Source organism: Homarus americanus, unplaced genomic scaffold, assembly GCF_018991925.1.
Source record: "Homarus americanus isolate GMGI-L3 unplaced genomic scaffold, GMGI_Hamer_2.0 scaffold14467, whole genome shotgun sequence".
Lineage (NCBI taxonomy): Eukaryota > Metazoa > Arthropoda > Malacostraca > Decapoda > Nephropidae > Homarus > Homarus americanus.
In genome coordinates this window covers 9,437,881-9,455,268 of record NW_024733734.1, presented here as the reverse complement: position 1 = coordinate 9,455,268, position 17,388 = coordinate 9,437,881, and the positions used below count along the sequence as shown (strand labels likewise).

At 40.6% G+C, this 17,388-nt stretch overlaps 1 protein-coding gene across 1 annotated transcript in view; it reads left to right on the top strand.

The window, feature by feature from the left end:
* LOC121869926 (MFS-type transporter SLC18B1-like) overlaps positions 1–16,747 on the top strand; it is a 40,973-nt gene extending 24,226 nt beyond the window's left edge. The window contains exons 4-16 of the mRNA XM_042371490.1: positions 1,323–1,938; positions 4,423–4,627; positions 5,702–5,797; positions 6,804–6,877; positions 7,290–7,417; positions 7,637–7,725; positions 8,652–8,739; positions 9,252–9,397; positions 9,657–9,856; positions 11,665–11,763; positions 12,703–12,774; positions 13,628–13,721; positions 14,934–16,747. Of these exons, the coding sequence (XP_042227424.1) occupies positions 1,323–1,938; positions 4,423–4,627; positions 5,702–5,797; positions 6,804–6,877; positions 7,290–7,417; positions 7,637–7,725; positions 8,652–8,739; positions 9,252–9,397; positions 9,657–9,856; positions 11,665–11,763; positions 12,703–12,774; positions 13,628–13,721; positions 14,934–14,987 (1,961 nt within the window). The 3' untranslated portion in view covers positions 14,988–16,747. The remainder of the gene's footprint in view (positions 1–1,322; positions 1,939–4,422; positions 4,628–5,701; positions 5,798–6,803; positions 6,878–7,289; positions 7,418–7,636; positions 7,726–8,651; positions 8,740–9,251; positions 9,398–9,656; positions 9,857–11,664; positions 11,764–12,702; positions 12,775–13,627; positions 13,722–14,933) is intronic.
* The last annotated feature ends 641 nt before the right edge of the window (positions 16,748–17,388 follow it).

Genomic DNA, 17,388 nt, shown 5'->3' with positions numbered 1-17,388 from the left:
CGAGACATGCAATCTTCACCGTAAGCCTGTGTCAATAAATGAAAAGTTTCCGCCGCGGATTTCTTAAGTTGAACGAGAAACTTGATAACTCGTTTCTCAGTTTTGCAGTCTGACATTTTCCGACCGAGCGTAAAAAGACGTATATACTTCAACACGCGTTCACTTGTACTGGGTGAAGCGATCAAATTGAGCCTTGTCACACTGTGATAGGTTAGAACATGTTCAATTACTGTCTGTTTGTCCCTCCCACTCTTGGTTCCCGAGTTATAGGGTTAGTCTCGTTATTTTTGTGTCGGACCTCGTATATAAATGTCACAGTAAAGGTTTACAGTCGTGCATTCTTTAGGGTTGCCTCTGTCCTCTAGAAGTAATTCAATGGCTCCCAGGTGTTTAAAGACTCGACAGTAATGAATTATATTAATTACCGACATTTGAAAATGCCAAAAGTGTTGATAGTGATTATTATCATGTCGGCAGAATGTGCCAGTTTGGCTTTCTTCTAACGTCCTAATCTAACCTAAAATGTATCTTTTTGACGGCAAACTAGATCAAGGTGTTAATATTCATGAGATACTCACTGCCATGTTATTAGTTTTGATGCTTCATTTGGTAGATAATTGGGCCCTTATGCTCGCAGTAGCAGTACATGTACTACTTCATCTTGCGCGGTGATAAATTGGTAAGGTGCCCCGATTGATGCTTGATTTTGTCCTACACTCAGTGTATGTTTATGAGCTGCTCGGTCTGAACAGCTTCCCTCTTGTTCACAAAGAGGGTAAAATTATACCGTATTAGTAAGTCCTTTATTTATTATGTTGGGGGGGGTCTGGGGGGGAGCCCCATGGCTAGGAAGTTAGGTAAGATTAGGTAGGTTTCTATGGTTAGGTTGGTGCAGTCTTCTAACCACACTTCTGCCGCTTATTTTTCTTATCATCTAAGGTTAGGTTAGGTCAGGTCAGGTCTAATTTAGAAATAACTTCTTTTTAACACATTTGTCAAACAATGACTGTGTCAACTACAAAATACAGTGAAATTGTGGCATTTTAAAAATAATTTTCTATGAAAAATGGACGATGGATATCTCGTCAACAATTACTGATCAAGGTATTAGTTATTTGTTTGGTTTTTACTTCAGTTGGAGTAGGGGGACTTATGTTGTGATGAACTTTAGATTGTGAGGATACACAAGAATATTGTAGACATGTTTACTTGATTCTATGGTGAGCATATAGTAAAAAATATTAGTCATACATTTTACCAAGTATGTACTGTACACATAAAATATTAATGTGATGCTGAACTTTTGGGTTGTGGAGCTGCAGGTGGTGGTCCAGCAGTGAACCCTGGGATAAGTGATGGGTGTGAGGACCAGGCAGATGTGGCGGCGATGGTGAGGCTGCTGCAGGAGACACTACCCAGGTTGACCAGCACTCACCGCACACCCCCCAATGTGGCCGCCCCTCACCTACCCACCTCTACACCACCTCTCCAGCCCCTTGTTTCTACACAACCCCTTCACATCCCCACCTCCACACCCATACCTTCCCTAGTGATGGTGAGCAGTGCTCCCTTTCCTGTGGTGACCCTGGACTCCCTCACAAGGGGGCCTCCTTTTCAGTGTTCCCCTCCCTTCTCAGCTTTCTCATCTGCCTTGTGTCCCTCCCATGCCTCTGCTCACATCCCTTGTCTCTCCCCTATTCTCCCATTCCCCAAGGCATGTACCCAAGCATCTAACCCAAAATTTATCCACCCCACTTATCGGGGTTTTCCTCACTCCAGAGTAGACACCTTACATCAAGGCTTTACGCAGTCATTGGGTCCTGTGCCCTGTGGTCAAGGGATAAATCAGGCTCCTGGGATGTCCTGTTTGGGGTGTCTTCAGGGGACCTGCTCCCTCTCTCCATCCCAAGAGAAGACTCGACTACTTACCGCCCCCAGGTACTTCACCTCTTTCTCACAAATTAACTGAAATATATTGATCATTACTTGCTAATGATGTGTTATTTTAAAAGAAAGTTAAATAACAATAACTCGTTTTTTTTTTTTGGGGGTAATGGCGCTACAGTTTCTCAAAATAGCAGTATTGACACATGTATGACTAACCACTCTTTATAAGTTAGTATTTTTACCTTCTTTCTTAATTCAGCATAAAACCGGAAATGTACTTTTATATTTTTTACTTTTATCCTCTTCACTACTGATCGGCTCGTTAGTTGCTGGGGCGATCGGTCACATTTCTGTTACGCACTGTTGGCAAGTACTGGGCATGCACTGGCTTCTGGATGTACCTGAACCTGCTGCAGTGCTTGTCAAGTCTGGTCTTGTCTTGAAAGAGCTCACACTCGGTGCCGTCACAATACTCTCTGACAGATTATTCATAGAGTTCACAACTCTCACTCAGAAAAAGTTACCCCTCACAGTTTTCTGGGCCTGAAGCTTCTTCAACCTTGAACTGTGACCCCTCGTGGGGCGAGCATCCACCAGTTCCAGGTAAGGACACTCGACTGAGTAGTGCCCCTTGAGATGCTTATACACCTCAATTAGGTCCCCCCTTGCCCATCTAGTCTAAGCTAGGCAAGTTCACGCGCTCCAATCTCTCAGGGTAGCTGAGGTGCCGTAGTGCAGGCACCAGTTTGGTGGCCCGCGTTTGGACATTTTCAATCGACTGACAATCCCTATTATATCTCGGGGACCAGACGGGGTGACAATACTCCAGATGGGGAAGCACTTCACTCTGAACAACCTTCTTATAAGACCTAATGATTTATTTGCCTGATTTACCTTCATCCCGCAATGGCCCGTGAACTTCAGCTCATTGTCAACATACACACCTAGGTCCTTTTCACATTCAGTCTCAATTAATAATGCAGTGTCTTCGTCCCGTTGGGACATATGATACGCCTCCTTACCGTTGGTACGCCCCAGGTGCATGCTCATGCACTTCGTGATATTGAATCTCACTTCCTTTGATTTAGTAAGCTACAGTTTGGGGATCTGTAGATACACCCGACAATAAGTTAGTCCCCTCCCTTTGACTTAATTTTACACCACACTGGATTCTTAAAAAAATGTTCTCTCCCTGTACCCTTGCCTGGCTGGCTCTAAGGTCTTGCCTAGCATAGATAACCACACCCCTCTTGCAAGTTTCTTGAGAGAGGTTCGTAAATGAGTCATATCTGTCAATACTGAACTCGCATTCCTCTGGGTCGATTCTCCTGTTCTTGTACAACAGTTCTGCAACTCCTACAATAATGGGTTGGTGTACCTTCAGTAGTGTTTCAAACTCCTCTCTCTTATCAAGGAACGTGTCGGTATTAGTGTACACAACATTCAAACCGGAATTTGTTCTCGATAATGTCTCTGCTCTTAGCAGTAACCCCCCACCCCTTTCTCCATTCTTAGAAGCTGCAGCATTAGCTAAGTACACTGTATTTTGCAGGGTGTGGTTAGAAATGTCATTGTTTACACGGTGCTCCCCTCCTCCCGGCTGGAAGGTAGAGAGGGTGGAGGGTGTGCCCCTGGCTCCGTGTCACTTTCTTCCTTCCACTACCCTCCCCTGGATATAACCCATGTACACCCGTCCCCATTCTTCGTCAACTCCTCCCTCCTCTGCTTCAAGCCCTGCAGGAGCTTCTTGTGCTGTTCCCTCTGCATTACTGTGCGATCTGGGTGTATGAACCCATTCCGAAAAGTCTCGCCCCTTGCTAAGTGTTTTGCATGCCGGATAATTTCCCCTTTCTTCTCCTCACTCATTAGTGTGATCCTGACGGGGTTGAGGCTTGTCCCCCTGCTGTTTTCCCAGCCTCCTCACATCTTGGGGGAAGGATGGCATTTTCAGAACCTCGGTACAAATATTCTCAAACTGTATCTTATCGTGTGTTTTCATACTCTAAGCTTCCTACGACAGGGTCTCAGGGACTCCATAAACTAGTACATTGTTCCTGTGCTGGAAACGTTCCCGTTGTTCCTCCTCTCCCCTAACAATAGGTCTGCTAATTGCCATCTCTTTGACACACTTCTTCAGAGTCCCTAGCTGCTGTAGAACCTGTTCTGATCCTGCATTACTCTGTCACCACCCATGGCCAAAATAATCCATATTCACTCTTTTAAGTGTTAAGATCAGTAAGCAATAATAATTTGACATAATCAAAATGTGTCCAACATCAAGTGAGCAGCATCAGTAAGCTTTTGTCATTTATTACTGTACTGTATATAACAAATTAACCTAACCATATGTAAATGAACATATAAAATTATTTTGGCCAAGTATGTTTGGGTTGAGTTGTATCGGTTTGTATTCAGTCATACGTTGTTTGTCATCAAGTACAGGCTTCGACAAAGGTCCTGTCCCACTGCTAGCCACAATGTGAAGCTGAAGTGATACTGCCAGATTAACCTTACATCATTGCCTCCTCCCACAAGCTGGGCCCCAGGATCAGGTGACACAAGTCAGGTGACAGCGACTGGGTCCAGTCCTCCTTGGGACAACGGCACTGAGAGTGGCACTCACAGTCGTACCTACTTCCGCTTCAGCAGGAGGCAGTTGCTGGTCCTCTCCTCCATGATCCTTGTTGACTTCTTTGCCTTTGCTTCCATATCCATCATGGCTCCCTTCTTCCCACACCAGGTCAGTGGCACAGGTCATGACTTTTACCTTCCCACACCAGGTAAGTGCCAAGTGCCCCAAATTTCTATCATGGCAGTCTTTGTTCATGGATGATACGAGTGCCACATATTGGTTTCTTGTGCAGGGGAAATGCAATTAGAAAAAAAAAGATACAGGGTATTGCACTTCCTGTACTGTGGTATACAGTTATTAATGATCTGTTTTTGCTTTGGTTTGCTTTCACCCTTTACAAAATTATACAGGAGGTTAAAACTACTAATGATATAGGATGGTTTAGTTCAGTGGTTCCTAACCTGTAGTTTGCGGACTGTTACTGGTCCATGGCTTGAAATTTACAGGCCCGTCAAATTTGTTTATCGTCTCTTATTTTCTTTATAATTTCGGCGTAAAATATAATGTTAAACTTAGTGATCATTTATAAATATATGGTGATGAATTGGTAAAATTTAATACAGGTATATATTTAATCTCTGGCAACTGTCAGGTGATTCATGGGAGGCCTAGGGGATGGTGTAGGCTTCAGTAAGTCACTCAGAGAGTGGAATGTCTTGCATTATCTCATTTTATAAATTTTGTTAAAACTATAATCGCCTAAGTTGCTGTGTAAAGATTATTAAAAGACGTTAAAATACTGTACTGTACATATTACTGTGGAGCCTCACTGCTACCAATGTTTAGTGAAATACAGGCCTTAAAAGGATTATTTTTGCTGTATGCTTCCAGTCTGTTCTTTACTGTATCTTTCCCAATATAATTATATATAAAGATATATCGTGAAAACAACATTTTGCTGCAATTACCAGTCCCATTCTCATGAAATACCAAAGGTCTACTGTATATGGATTATATGAATTGTAAATATAAAATATTTACAATTACTGACCATCAAAATGTTTTTTTCACTCTGCTGGTCTGTGAAATTTAAAAAGTTGGGAACCACTGGCTCTAATTGACACACCTTCCATGTAGAAAAATAAATATATATAATCTCACTCAGTACTACTTACTTTTATCCTGTTCACCACTGATCGGCTCATTAACCTGCCTGTACCTTTTCTGGCGGTTGCGTGGCAGGTGCACGAGATGGGGTTGAGCGACACCCTGGATGGTATCATCTTCAGTGTGTACTCCTTTGTCATGGTCATCTCCTCGCCCATCATTGGAAAGTTTGTCAGTACTGTAGTTCCTCTCTTATAAAAACTGAATTGTCATTATCTTGGATATTGATCTTGTACAATAATTTTCATTCATTTTTCTTTGATATAAATTTGACTTGCTCTGCACTTGCCTTGATTATTACTCTTCTCTTGTTTTTAATGTTACAGTATATGTACAGTATTTAAAAACACAATCCACTTTCCTGTTACAGAATTGCATAGGCCAGGGGAGAAGGTGTGTGTATATATATGTTATATAGTGCAGGGTGATTCTCAGTTGTGTACAGTAAATTGTTGGGTGTAATCTTATAAGATACATTAGAATGTTTGCAACGTAGCTTATAATATGTCATCTTATCATCAAGAAGCTGTTAAAACTCACTCCTCCTGCACTGTATGCAATAATACACCAAATTTGCTCGTTGATGTAATAAAAAACTGTACAGTGGTGTCAAGCTATTCAGAGGCATGGTCCTGTTAGCGTAAAAAGTAAAAAAAAAATGCCATTGCCTCTAAAAGTTGTATGATTATATATAGAATACAGTGATATCCCCATTAGCCGGAACAATTGGTGCAGGGCACTTCTGGGAATGAGAGATTTCCGGGAACGAGACGACTCTCTCAAAGCCAGAAAAATTCCCTCATCCCCGGAATTTTCCGGGTAACGGAAAAATTTTCTCGGTAGTTCCAAAAATTGCCCATTACATCATCTCTCAAACCCGGCAAAATATCCCTCATCCTCTGATTTTTTTTAATATCGCGGAAATTTTCTCAGAATTTTCCGGAAAATTGTTCTGAGCCGCAATTTTCTGGAAAATTCCGTCTTTGGGAACGATTTTCCGAGAAAATTTAAATTCCGGCTATCGGAGAGTTCCGGGTTTGAGGGATTCCGGCTAACAGAGATATTACTGTACTGTGGCAAGTGTTGTTTAGTAACATACAGAACAGTATTAAGTTGTAATAAAACTCAACTCTTTTTATTTTCTCATCTTTGTTTATTCACCTTATGTCCACATCAGTTGCCTCTGCTGAGACTACAAGATGTTTACCTGGTGGGGATTATGCTTACTGGCCTTGCTAACATCAGCTTTGGGTATGTTCTTGACATTACTGCAGATATAATGTTCTCCCAAGTCTAAATGTTGATGCTGTGTCCTAAAAGATGGGGAGAGTCATGTGCATTGTGTACAGTAAATGAAGAGGTCAAGGTGGTGTTGCAAATGAAGAGTGAAGAACATTTTATAAATTAAGTGTGAAGACGTTGAGTTCATATTAAGAGGAGTTTAAGGTCTTTTGTATTATAATTTAGATGTCCCAACTTACATAAATATACTGTACTCGTAAATGGTCAAATGTCTCAACATGGTGTATCATTACAAGACTGGTAAATGACACTTTCTTTGGATAAATACAAATTGGCCTGACACCCTTCTCCTTGCATGCCTTCCTCCTCCTACAGTGTCTTAGTGCCTTCCTGATATGATGTCCAACATTTCTTCTTTCAGGATGGTGAAGTATGTGAAAGAACCAGAGGCGTTTGTGGTGGTGAGCATCAGCTTGCGGGCATTGGCAGCTGTAGGCGCTGCTTGTTTCCTCACTGTTATCTACTCCATCGTGCCCATCCTCTTCACCGGTGAGTCCCACAGTCATTTCTACTCTTCATAAGCACCTTAATTAATTTTACTAAAAATTATAACATTTTATTTGTATTGTTTGTGAACAAATTTATACAGTTGTAGAATGTTCAATGACATTCCCTTGAAGGTTAATTTATTATTCACTTACTCAACTTGCACACCAAGAAGATTGTCTTTACAAGAACTTATAATAACTGGTATGCTTTTGTCTCCAGACAACATGAACACGGTGAATGGGATGTTGGAGACGGCCGTGGGGCTTGGCATGTGTGCTGGACCTGCTGTCGGCGTGTGGCTCTACTCGGTAAGATTCCTTTGTACTATTCTGGATAGATGGAAATCCTTTTCTGTGGTCTTCGGGATTGCTAGAGATATTATAATACCTGGCATCGGAAGATAGTTTATTTTCCAATATCCTGTGGGAAGTGGAGAAAACTCCATTACTTGGATTTGTGGGAAATGTGCCCTTGTAACTATTGGGTAGCTTGATTTTCCAGTACCTGGGATGATTGGAGAATCTAGTTGCAGATTGCCTGAGGCTGACTTGTCATACGTTTGTCATGATCAGTGTTCTATAGCCAGCTTAACCCAGTGGTACATTTTTATTGGAGAATTAGTGTGCAGATTTTATTTTTATAACATCCCACACCAACCCTCTTTGGGCTACTAACCTCCCCTCACCAGGAACTGTCTCCAGGGATGGGCCACTATCCTTCCATCACCAGGAACCGTCTCCAGGGATGGGCCACTATCCTCCCATCACCTGGAACTGTCTTCAGGAATAGGCAACTATCCTCCCATCACCAGAAACTATCTTCGGGGATGGGTCACTCTTCCCATCACTTGAATTACCCAGTAAACAGTATCCTCACCACAACACTCAGATGTGCCATGTGTATCATCTTGAGTCATTATTTCGCATTACTTTCATGATCTGCAGGGGATCAGTGGGTGTACGACCACCTCCTCCATCTGTGTTAAGTTTCTCTGGATCCTACCACACAGGAATTTCTGCAGAAGACACTGTTGATCGTCTTGGCAAAGAAGCAAACCCTTACACTGTCTCTGAGCTTCTCCCTCACCTGCTACCTGTCCTTGTGCCTTATCCCCCTACTACCTACCACTTTCTCTGATGTTCTCATTACCTGCTTCTTTTTGTATGGCAAAAATTATTATACTGTATAGTAATTACAGTATCATTGGTTTTAACATGTTATATCTTATTCATAGGAAGGAGGCTTCAGTTTGCCCTTCTACGGCCTTGGGGTCCTTATCTTGCTCACAATTCCAGCCAGCTACGTCGCCTTCCCTGATGATGGTAAGACACAGACTTTAAACTCTGGTGATGAAAGAAACCACATGATAACACACTGTGGTTAGAGACTCAGAACTTTACAGTGTTTCCATTTATGGGAACAGTATTATTGTATAAACAGTGGTGCAATAACCTTGATGTGATAAGATTCCAGGACACTAGTTTGATACTCCCTTGATGTATGGTTCAAGATCTCTCCTATCTCAGTCCTGGCACATGTATTCTCTATGACTGGCCACCCATATACTGTATGAGTAATACCTTATATAAAAATATTCTTCAGTGACCAGAGTTGTAATAAATGATAATTTTTCCTTGAATGCTGGATCTTGTCTCCAGAGTGTGGTTGTTAGTTTTCACGTTTGATATTCTCAGATAAAACTTAAATTTGATCTGCCCTGCATTGTTTCAGTCAGCTCTTGAAGCTCATTATTATTTCATCAGTACAGTACTCTCACTCTTTTGTTCAGGTACTTTTTCATGATTATTCACCAGTACTCCTTTTGTGTATGCAGAGGTGAGAGTCCTACCAAGCCGAGGGATAGGAGGCGTGTTGAAAGTGCTGGGACGCCCCGGGGCCATCGTCTCACTCCTGATCCTATGTGCTTCAGCTGTGTGTGTGGCTGTCCTCTACCCCACACTACAGCCCCATATGAGCAAGGTCAGAACCCTTTGCATCTTCCTTCTCCACTCAAGGGCTCCTACAAATTAAAATAGGAAATTGGAATAGACACCATCTGTAGCAATTTAAAGTATCATTTAATGAGATTACAATTTCGTTAATTGCCTTTTCTTCCTTAAATTGTAGGCAATGTAAAATTTTCTTTATATTTTATACTGTAGTCTTTCAAGTAAAGCTTTTATTATTGTCTTACACAAATATTTTTTACTCCAGTTTACTTGTCTTTGTTCCCCTACAGCTAGGAGTCTCAGTAGAGGGCGTGGGGCTGGTGTACTTACTATTGTCAGCAGCATATGGAGTGTCTGCCCCTCTGGTGGGTCTGGCAACGGACCGCTATGGGTGTCCCTGGGGCTTCATGCTGGCTGGCCTTCTGCTCACAGCTGTCTCTTACCTCCTCATTGGCAACTCCCCTCTCCTCCCACATCTCTCGCATGACCAGTAAGTAGTTGATGAATCTTGTAGGTTGTGTCTTCCCTAGGATGCACCTGGGGCGTACCAACGGTAAGGAGGCGTATCATATGTCCCAACGGGATGAAGAAACTGCACTATTTGAGACTGAATGTGAGAAGGACCTACTGTAGGTTTGTGTGTTGACAATGAGCTGAAGTTCTCGGGCCATTGCGAGAAGAAGGTAAATCAGGCAAATAAATTATTGGGTTTTATAAGTAGGTCGTTCAGATATCTAGACGGTCTGTCCCTCGTAACGATCTTCAAGAGTGAAGTGCTTCCCCATCTGGAGTACTGTCACCCCGTCTGGTCCCCCAGATATACCAGGGACTGTCAGTTGGTTCAAAGGAGGGCCACCAGACTGGTGCCTGCCCTTCGGCACCTCAGCTACCCTGAGAGATTGGAGCGCCTGAACTTGCCTAGCTTATACTACAGACGGGCAAGGGGTGACCTAATTGAGGTGTATAAGCATCTCAAGGGGCACTACTCAGTCGAGTGTCCTTACTTGGAGCTGGCGGACGCTCGCCCCACAAGGGGTCACAGCTCAAGATTGAAGAAGCCGCAAGTCCAGAAAATTGTGAGGGCAAACTTTTTAGGAGAAAGAGTTATGAACTCTTGGAACAATCTACCAGAAAGTGTTGTGACGGCACCGAGTGTGAGCTCTTTCAAGACAAGACTTGACCAACACTGGAGCTGGTTCAGGTACATTCAGGAGCCGGTGCATGCCCAGTACTTGCCAACAGTGCGTAACAGACGGGACGGATCGCCCAAGCGGCTAACGAGCCGATCAGTGGTGAAGAGGGTAAGAGGAAAAGTAAAAAGCACAACCAGGCTTGTAAAAAGTACTGAGCTTTGTTACTTAAGTAAAAATATTGTTACATTGGCAAAATGTTACTTAAGTAGAAGTAAAAATATCCAAATGTCAATATACCGAAGTAGAAGTAAAAAAGTATATAATGTACAGTGTAATTCTTAAAATACTCAAGTACTGAAAGTAAAAAGTAACAACAAAATTGTCTCAAATATTAAAATAAATTCACAGTAAATTATAAAAAAAAAATCTTAACTAAAGGTTAAAATAAGACACACATCATTACACATTTATTTGCAATTCTTTCTATTGAGCTTAACCAATAACGAATTCTCAAAACTAGGCTGTCCAATCAGGATTTTTTAGGCCAAAATATAAACTGCATAACCTACCAAAAGAGAATACGTTCAGCCACTCTTCTCCCTACAGTCCATCACAGGGATAGTAAATGGGCTGGAAATGTATCCATCCAACACTATGATCACTTTCTTCCTTATCCATATCTCATCAGACCATATAGCACGTGGGCTTCCATACAAATATCGTCGACATGGACTTACGGTCCGCTGACATAATGATGTGTCTGTGTTAGGGATGCAGACCTGTTTGGCATATATTTGTGGTGGGGGATGACCCACACTTCTCTTCCTGTAAACTCTGTAACTGTCCCAATGCTAACACCCTTCAACACTATTGCCTTGGCTGTCCCTATTATCAGGGTGGCATATTTGTGTGCTATAGATTGTCAGTTCTAACACCTCCCCATTACTAGCTGGTGTTGTAAACCAATATATTTTCTTTTTTAAGACTAACCATTTTCAGAATATCCTTAGTTCAAATTGGTGCACACTGGTATTACAGGTTGTACCATCATAGCATACTGGTTTATTTTGGTATTACAAGTTGAACCATCATAACAAATTGGTATATGGATTTTGGTGTTACAGGCTGCCCAATCATAATAAGATGGTACATTTTAACATTACAGGCTGTACAATCAGGATGTGATTGGGATAGTGCTGCTTGGTCTGGCCTCAGCTTTGTGTATAGTGCCAACCTATGGAGCCATACTCAATGCATCCATCAGGTGAGATATTACCCCTTGTCCAAAACTCAGACAGACTTAGTGTGGATTTACAACTGATTTAAAGTCTTGAAATTTAGATTATTTTTTCCTTATCTTATTTACAGTTACTAACAGTGTACTAACTTTGCACACCCAGGTCAGCTCCTCTCTCCAATAGTTCATCTCCGTCTTCAGTTTATTCTCTATGTACTTTTCACCACACATTGATATCAAGTGCATCATTCCTATTCCCTCTTAAGTAGTGTGTTCCTCTTGCATCTGGTCACAGGCTGCAACACCAGATATTTTAATCGATCAATCACTCCGTCGTCTTGCATCTAGTCTGTTTTCTTGCCCATATTGTAATGTCAACTCAAACTAACATTCATTTCTTTGTCTTCCATCTTTACTATTAAATTTCTCCTACTATACACTTACCATCTTATTCACTAATATTTGTCTTTTTTCCGAATCAGCCACTAAAGCAACCGACTCGCCTTGTCTGCGTATTGCATCAGTATTTGCTGAACTTGCATCCCTCTACATTACTCTTGGTTCACCTTTCTCATTACCCCATCCCTGAAAATAGTGATCAACCACAGTGGCATTATACAAGTACTGGACGTTGTCACCTTCACTATAGGAGACAGGATTCAACAATTTATATTTTTCTCATTTATTTGCAAACATTGCTTTTTTTTATCTGCCTTAATCCCCTTCTCATTTTTACATTAAATTTCTATTATTTTCTTCTCTTGTACTTAGGAGCAATACATGCTCTCTGCCACTTCTTTCTACATTGTTATCTATGATAATGCTTTCCCCACTTCTCATCCTGAATATATATGTACAGAAGTGGTTTAGCCACTCCTGGCACCTTACATTTCTTACCGTAAGCTATTTTTCTTTGATGTTCTTCATTCCATCAAGTCTTACACAAGATAAATTTCCCTTCCACAGTACAGGGGAGGAGGTGGACATCAGTACGTTCAGTGTGGTAGGAGGACTGTGGTCGGCCACCTACTCCCTTGGGTAAGTACCTGTTTGTGGTACAGTAGTTAGATACATTAGAAATGCAGATTTATCAATAGAAACTTGATTGCTGGGTAAACTGCACCTGTACTGGTTTCCAACAAGATACAAGAAGCCTTCAGCATCTCCATACACCTAGAATATTTTCTCACTGTGGCTATACATCGTTGACTGTACAATAAATTCATTCACTCACAATTTCAAATTTGTGAACGCCCTATGAGGTATTTAGCAATACCAGAGTCTGCGGTAATGCGTAAATGAAAATGGAGGACTCAGGTCTCCTGAAGCGGTTAGAGCATGGACGTCTCAACTGGGGAACTCGACAGTTTCACACATTTTGTGGGCGTGGAGCATAATATGAATTATTAGGTGTCAAATAGATTAGCTATGCTATTGTGACCATGACATTGTAGAGGATTTGATGTGGTGTGGTACTTTCCTTACTGGTGTTGTAGAGGATTTCATGTGGTTGTGGTACTTTCCTTACTGGTGTTGTAGAGGATTTCATGTGGTTGTGGTACTTTCCTTACTGGTGTTGTAGAGGATTTCATGTGGTTGTGGTACTTTCCTTACTGGTGTTGTAGAGGATTTCATGTAGTTGTGGTACTTTCCTTACTGGTGTTGTAGAGGATTTCATGTGGTTGTGGTACTTTCCTTACTGGTGTTGTTTTAGAGGATTTCATGTGGTTGGGATAATCAATTTTTTCTCTCTACAGAATTCCAAAAGGTTACAAAATCGAAACAAATATAAACTTTCCTCCTTTGATACTCTTGCCCCCCCCATCCCTCTCCCTGCTGACAAGTCACTCCTGCAGACAAGTCTCCTCTTTACAAGCGACTTCTCACACAGGGAGATGCTGGGGCCACTTTATGCTGGAATAATGACCCCATATGTCAACTTTGCCACCTCTACAACCATCACTGTCCTACTGCCCATCGCCTTGGTGAGTGTCTTGGTCGTCGTTGTCTTGATGAGTGCCTCTTACCCTAGTGCCTTGTAACCCTTTTTAGATTGTTGACAATACCATCAATCAAGAAAACAGTGTTTTGGGCAATATATAAGTGCAGTACAATGTTGTCAAATTAGTATATTAATACTAGTATCTTTGCTACGCTTTTGAGTACGAAAATGAAGAGATGCAAAATGGCCAAAGGCAGTTAACAAAAATAACTGGAGTATGACTGCAAATACAAGACTATGCAGTGCTTACTCCATGAAACTTTACAGTAATTATTCATTATATTGTTAAACATGCAGCAGTTATCAGTAGTTTGTATAAATATAGTGAAAAAATTTAACTGTCTGGTTGGTATTGGTGGCACAGTGGTGACATGCATATCTCTTACTACTAGGTCATGGGTTTAAGTCTTGCTTGGGCCTGACACATGTGATTTCTTGAAACATACTAAGAGAGATTAAAAATTCTTCAATTGCATAGTTTATATTACTGAAGGACAAGTCCTGAAAACTGTGAGGGGTAACTTTTTCGGAGCGAGAGTTGTGAACTCTTGGAACAATCTGCCAGAGAGTGTTGTGACGGCACTGAGTGTGAGCTCTTTCAAGGTCAGATTTAACAAGCATTGGAGCAGGTTTAGATACATTCAGGAGCCAGTACTTGCCAATAGTGCGTAACAGAGATGTGACCGATTGCCCAAGCGGCTAACGAGCTGATCATTGGTCAAGTGGATAAAAGTAAAGATTTATACTACTTTGCTGTCACTCAGAATCGAGTATGACGATCATCCGGTTTCTAAGCACCTCAAAAGACACTACAGTACAGTCAAGTGTTCATACTCCGATGGTAATAGATGGCTGCCCCACAAGGAGTAACACCCTCAAGTTAAAGAAATTAAAAATACAGAAAACTGTCAGAGCTAACTTCTTTGAAGTAAATGTGTAAATTCTTGGAATAACATGACAGAGAATGCTGTGACAGTACCAAGTAGTTCATTTAAGACCAGACTTGACTAACACTGGCACAAGTTCAGGTACATCCAGGAACCTGGATCTAGAGTACTGTACTTAAAGGAAAACAGACTGACCGTCTGATTGGCTAGTAAGCTGACTAGGAGTAAAGAGGATAATACTGTACAGTATAAAGTAAGGTGAGGATCTCTTCATACTTGTGTTACACCTTTTACTCTTCCTCCCACAGGCAGTGGTGTTGGGGGCATACATGTGTGCCAGGCGTCGCTCCTCCACCACCTAAGCAACCAGTATGGTCCACTACACTCCTACAGTGTTTACAATATTTGGCTGTTACATCACATCATAATCTAATTATTGTTGTGGTTATTAATATGGCCGACTGCCCATGGTAGGCTTTCTCTGACCATCTCGAGTCTGTATTCCTAAATCGGTTAATCCGTTGACGACTGTCAGTGTCTCATTTTTTACTTGGCATTCTTTGCCCATCTTAACCTGTCATTTTGATGATGTTCACACTGTCTGTTGGTGTTTCAGTACAGTATATACCGTGTCCTTTTAGAGATACCAATTTGTCCAGATTCATGTGTCTAGGGGCGAGTTTGACACTGTTGAAGTCAGTCAAGTTCTTGTAGCATACTCATAGGGAGTCCCCCTTTGATTCATGGGGTAGAGGTCCCCCTTAATAATGCCTCTATTTTAAGAGGCTCATTTTAAGTTTTGTTGATATTATAATTAATTTTGTGAATGTGTGAAACAAAGATATAAGCTATCTTTCGAAGCAGCAAACCTTATACTGTATACATGTTCGTGTAGAACTCGTTTCCACACAGGATGAGTAATGCCCACAACAAAACATATTCTCAAGAGCTAAGGTTAACTAATAACTGGAAACATTGTACTCATTAGTGTTACCAGATGAGTGTTCTGTGTATGTCCCACATCTGAAGTGAAAGACAAGTCATCACACTCAAAACATATATTTGATGATGATGTTGCAATGCCAGAGCGAACAGATGGTTGTTTTGTTGATGTTTTAATATGGTAAACACTGAAAAGTATTAATGTTTATTAGGTTCATTTTAGCACTAATAATTACTGATAATAAAAAGTCGGTTACGAAATATAACGCAAAGCAAATGCATGTGCTGTTATTTCATTTACATTATTTTAATGTATGATAGTTATTTATTTTTACGTCGTCTGCACAAATAGCCAAAAACCTTTGGGCTATAGATCTGCCTTGATGTTATTAGCTGCTGCTTCCATAGGTGAAGAGAGAGTCGAGTTTATAAGTGTAAATGCTGCACCTGCAAGCAATTTTTGTATCCTCTTCTCACAACACTTGCTGGGTTTAATCAACTAGGAACTTTTTAAGCTTGTGAATATTCCAAAGCTGTTGTTAATGTTGTAAACTAGAATATCAAAAGGTTGTGAGTCATTTGCCATTATTTATTTTTATATTTTCCAATTTGATTGTTTATATTGTGAATTGTGATGTAATGTAGTTTCAATGTAAGTATTTTAGTGTTTCTTAATGGCATTGCAATTGTCGGTTCTGTATAGTATTAGGAAATAATTGAGTTACACTTCATTAGTCTCAACATGTCTGTCTGGTCGAACTGTCTGTGGATATGGGTTCTGTTTACAGTAAATGGGGGAGAGATGCTGTCATGAAATTTGGCAAGTACAGTATAGTAATTTAAGGATAAGTGGATTATGCATTAAGTACGGTATATATTTTATCTCGATGGAAACTGTATAATGATAGCCTTTTTTTCTCAGGTTTCGTGCGGTAATACTATTTTAATCACATTTGTCATACACCTGTGCTCTACTTTAGGGGATTATAGGGGGGGGCTGGTGAAATCAGGTGCTTGCTTCATCTCACTACTGGTAAGGAACTTGTGCAACACTGTACTTAACTGTAGTATGTTGTTATAAAACTGTTAATGTTAACTTCTGTTAGTTAGTCATGTTAAATGTTTTCTATTTTCATTTCTTTTGGGAATGTTAATAAATTTATGAATTATTTGTTGTGAATTTTGTTTTGTTTTTAACCATACTGCATACAGGTCCTGAAACTACTTTTGTAAATTGGATCACTTTTTCTCATAGCCTCCCATTATAAATGCTGAGGTAATAAGTTCGTACAACAAAATAAAAAACTTCCCAAACCTCTTGAAATCCCACAAACATGTTTTTAATGAAAATTACAGGGGGGAGAGTTTGGCCAGCTTAGTCTGTAAAGCACTGTACTAGAGAGCATTACATAAGATGTCATGATGGAACATCTACAAAACAGACTTTTAAAGAAACGTTAATGCAGTTTTATTCTGGGAGTCACATGCGTGACTCAATTACGTAAATACTCAAAAAATCGTAAGTATCTACTCGTAAGTTATTTTTTTTCTCTTAAGTTCGAACTTATGACAATTAGAAAGATTGGAAGTCATTTTTCTCTTAAGTTCGAACTTGGGGGCAATTAGAAAGATCGAGTTCGGATTCTCAAAAGATCGTAAGTATCTACATTTCGGGAAAGTAGATTATATACTTTAAGGGGAAGTAGATTATCGACTTTTTGGTAAAATATTACCTAATTTTCTGAATTATATTATCATAGAAAACGGGAAATTTGTATAACAGAAAATGGGAAATATCTACTTTCTGGGAAAGTAGGTTAT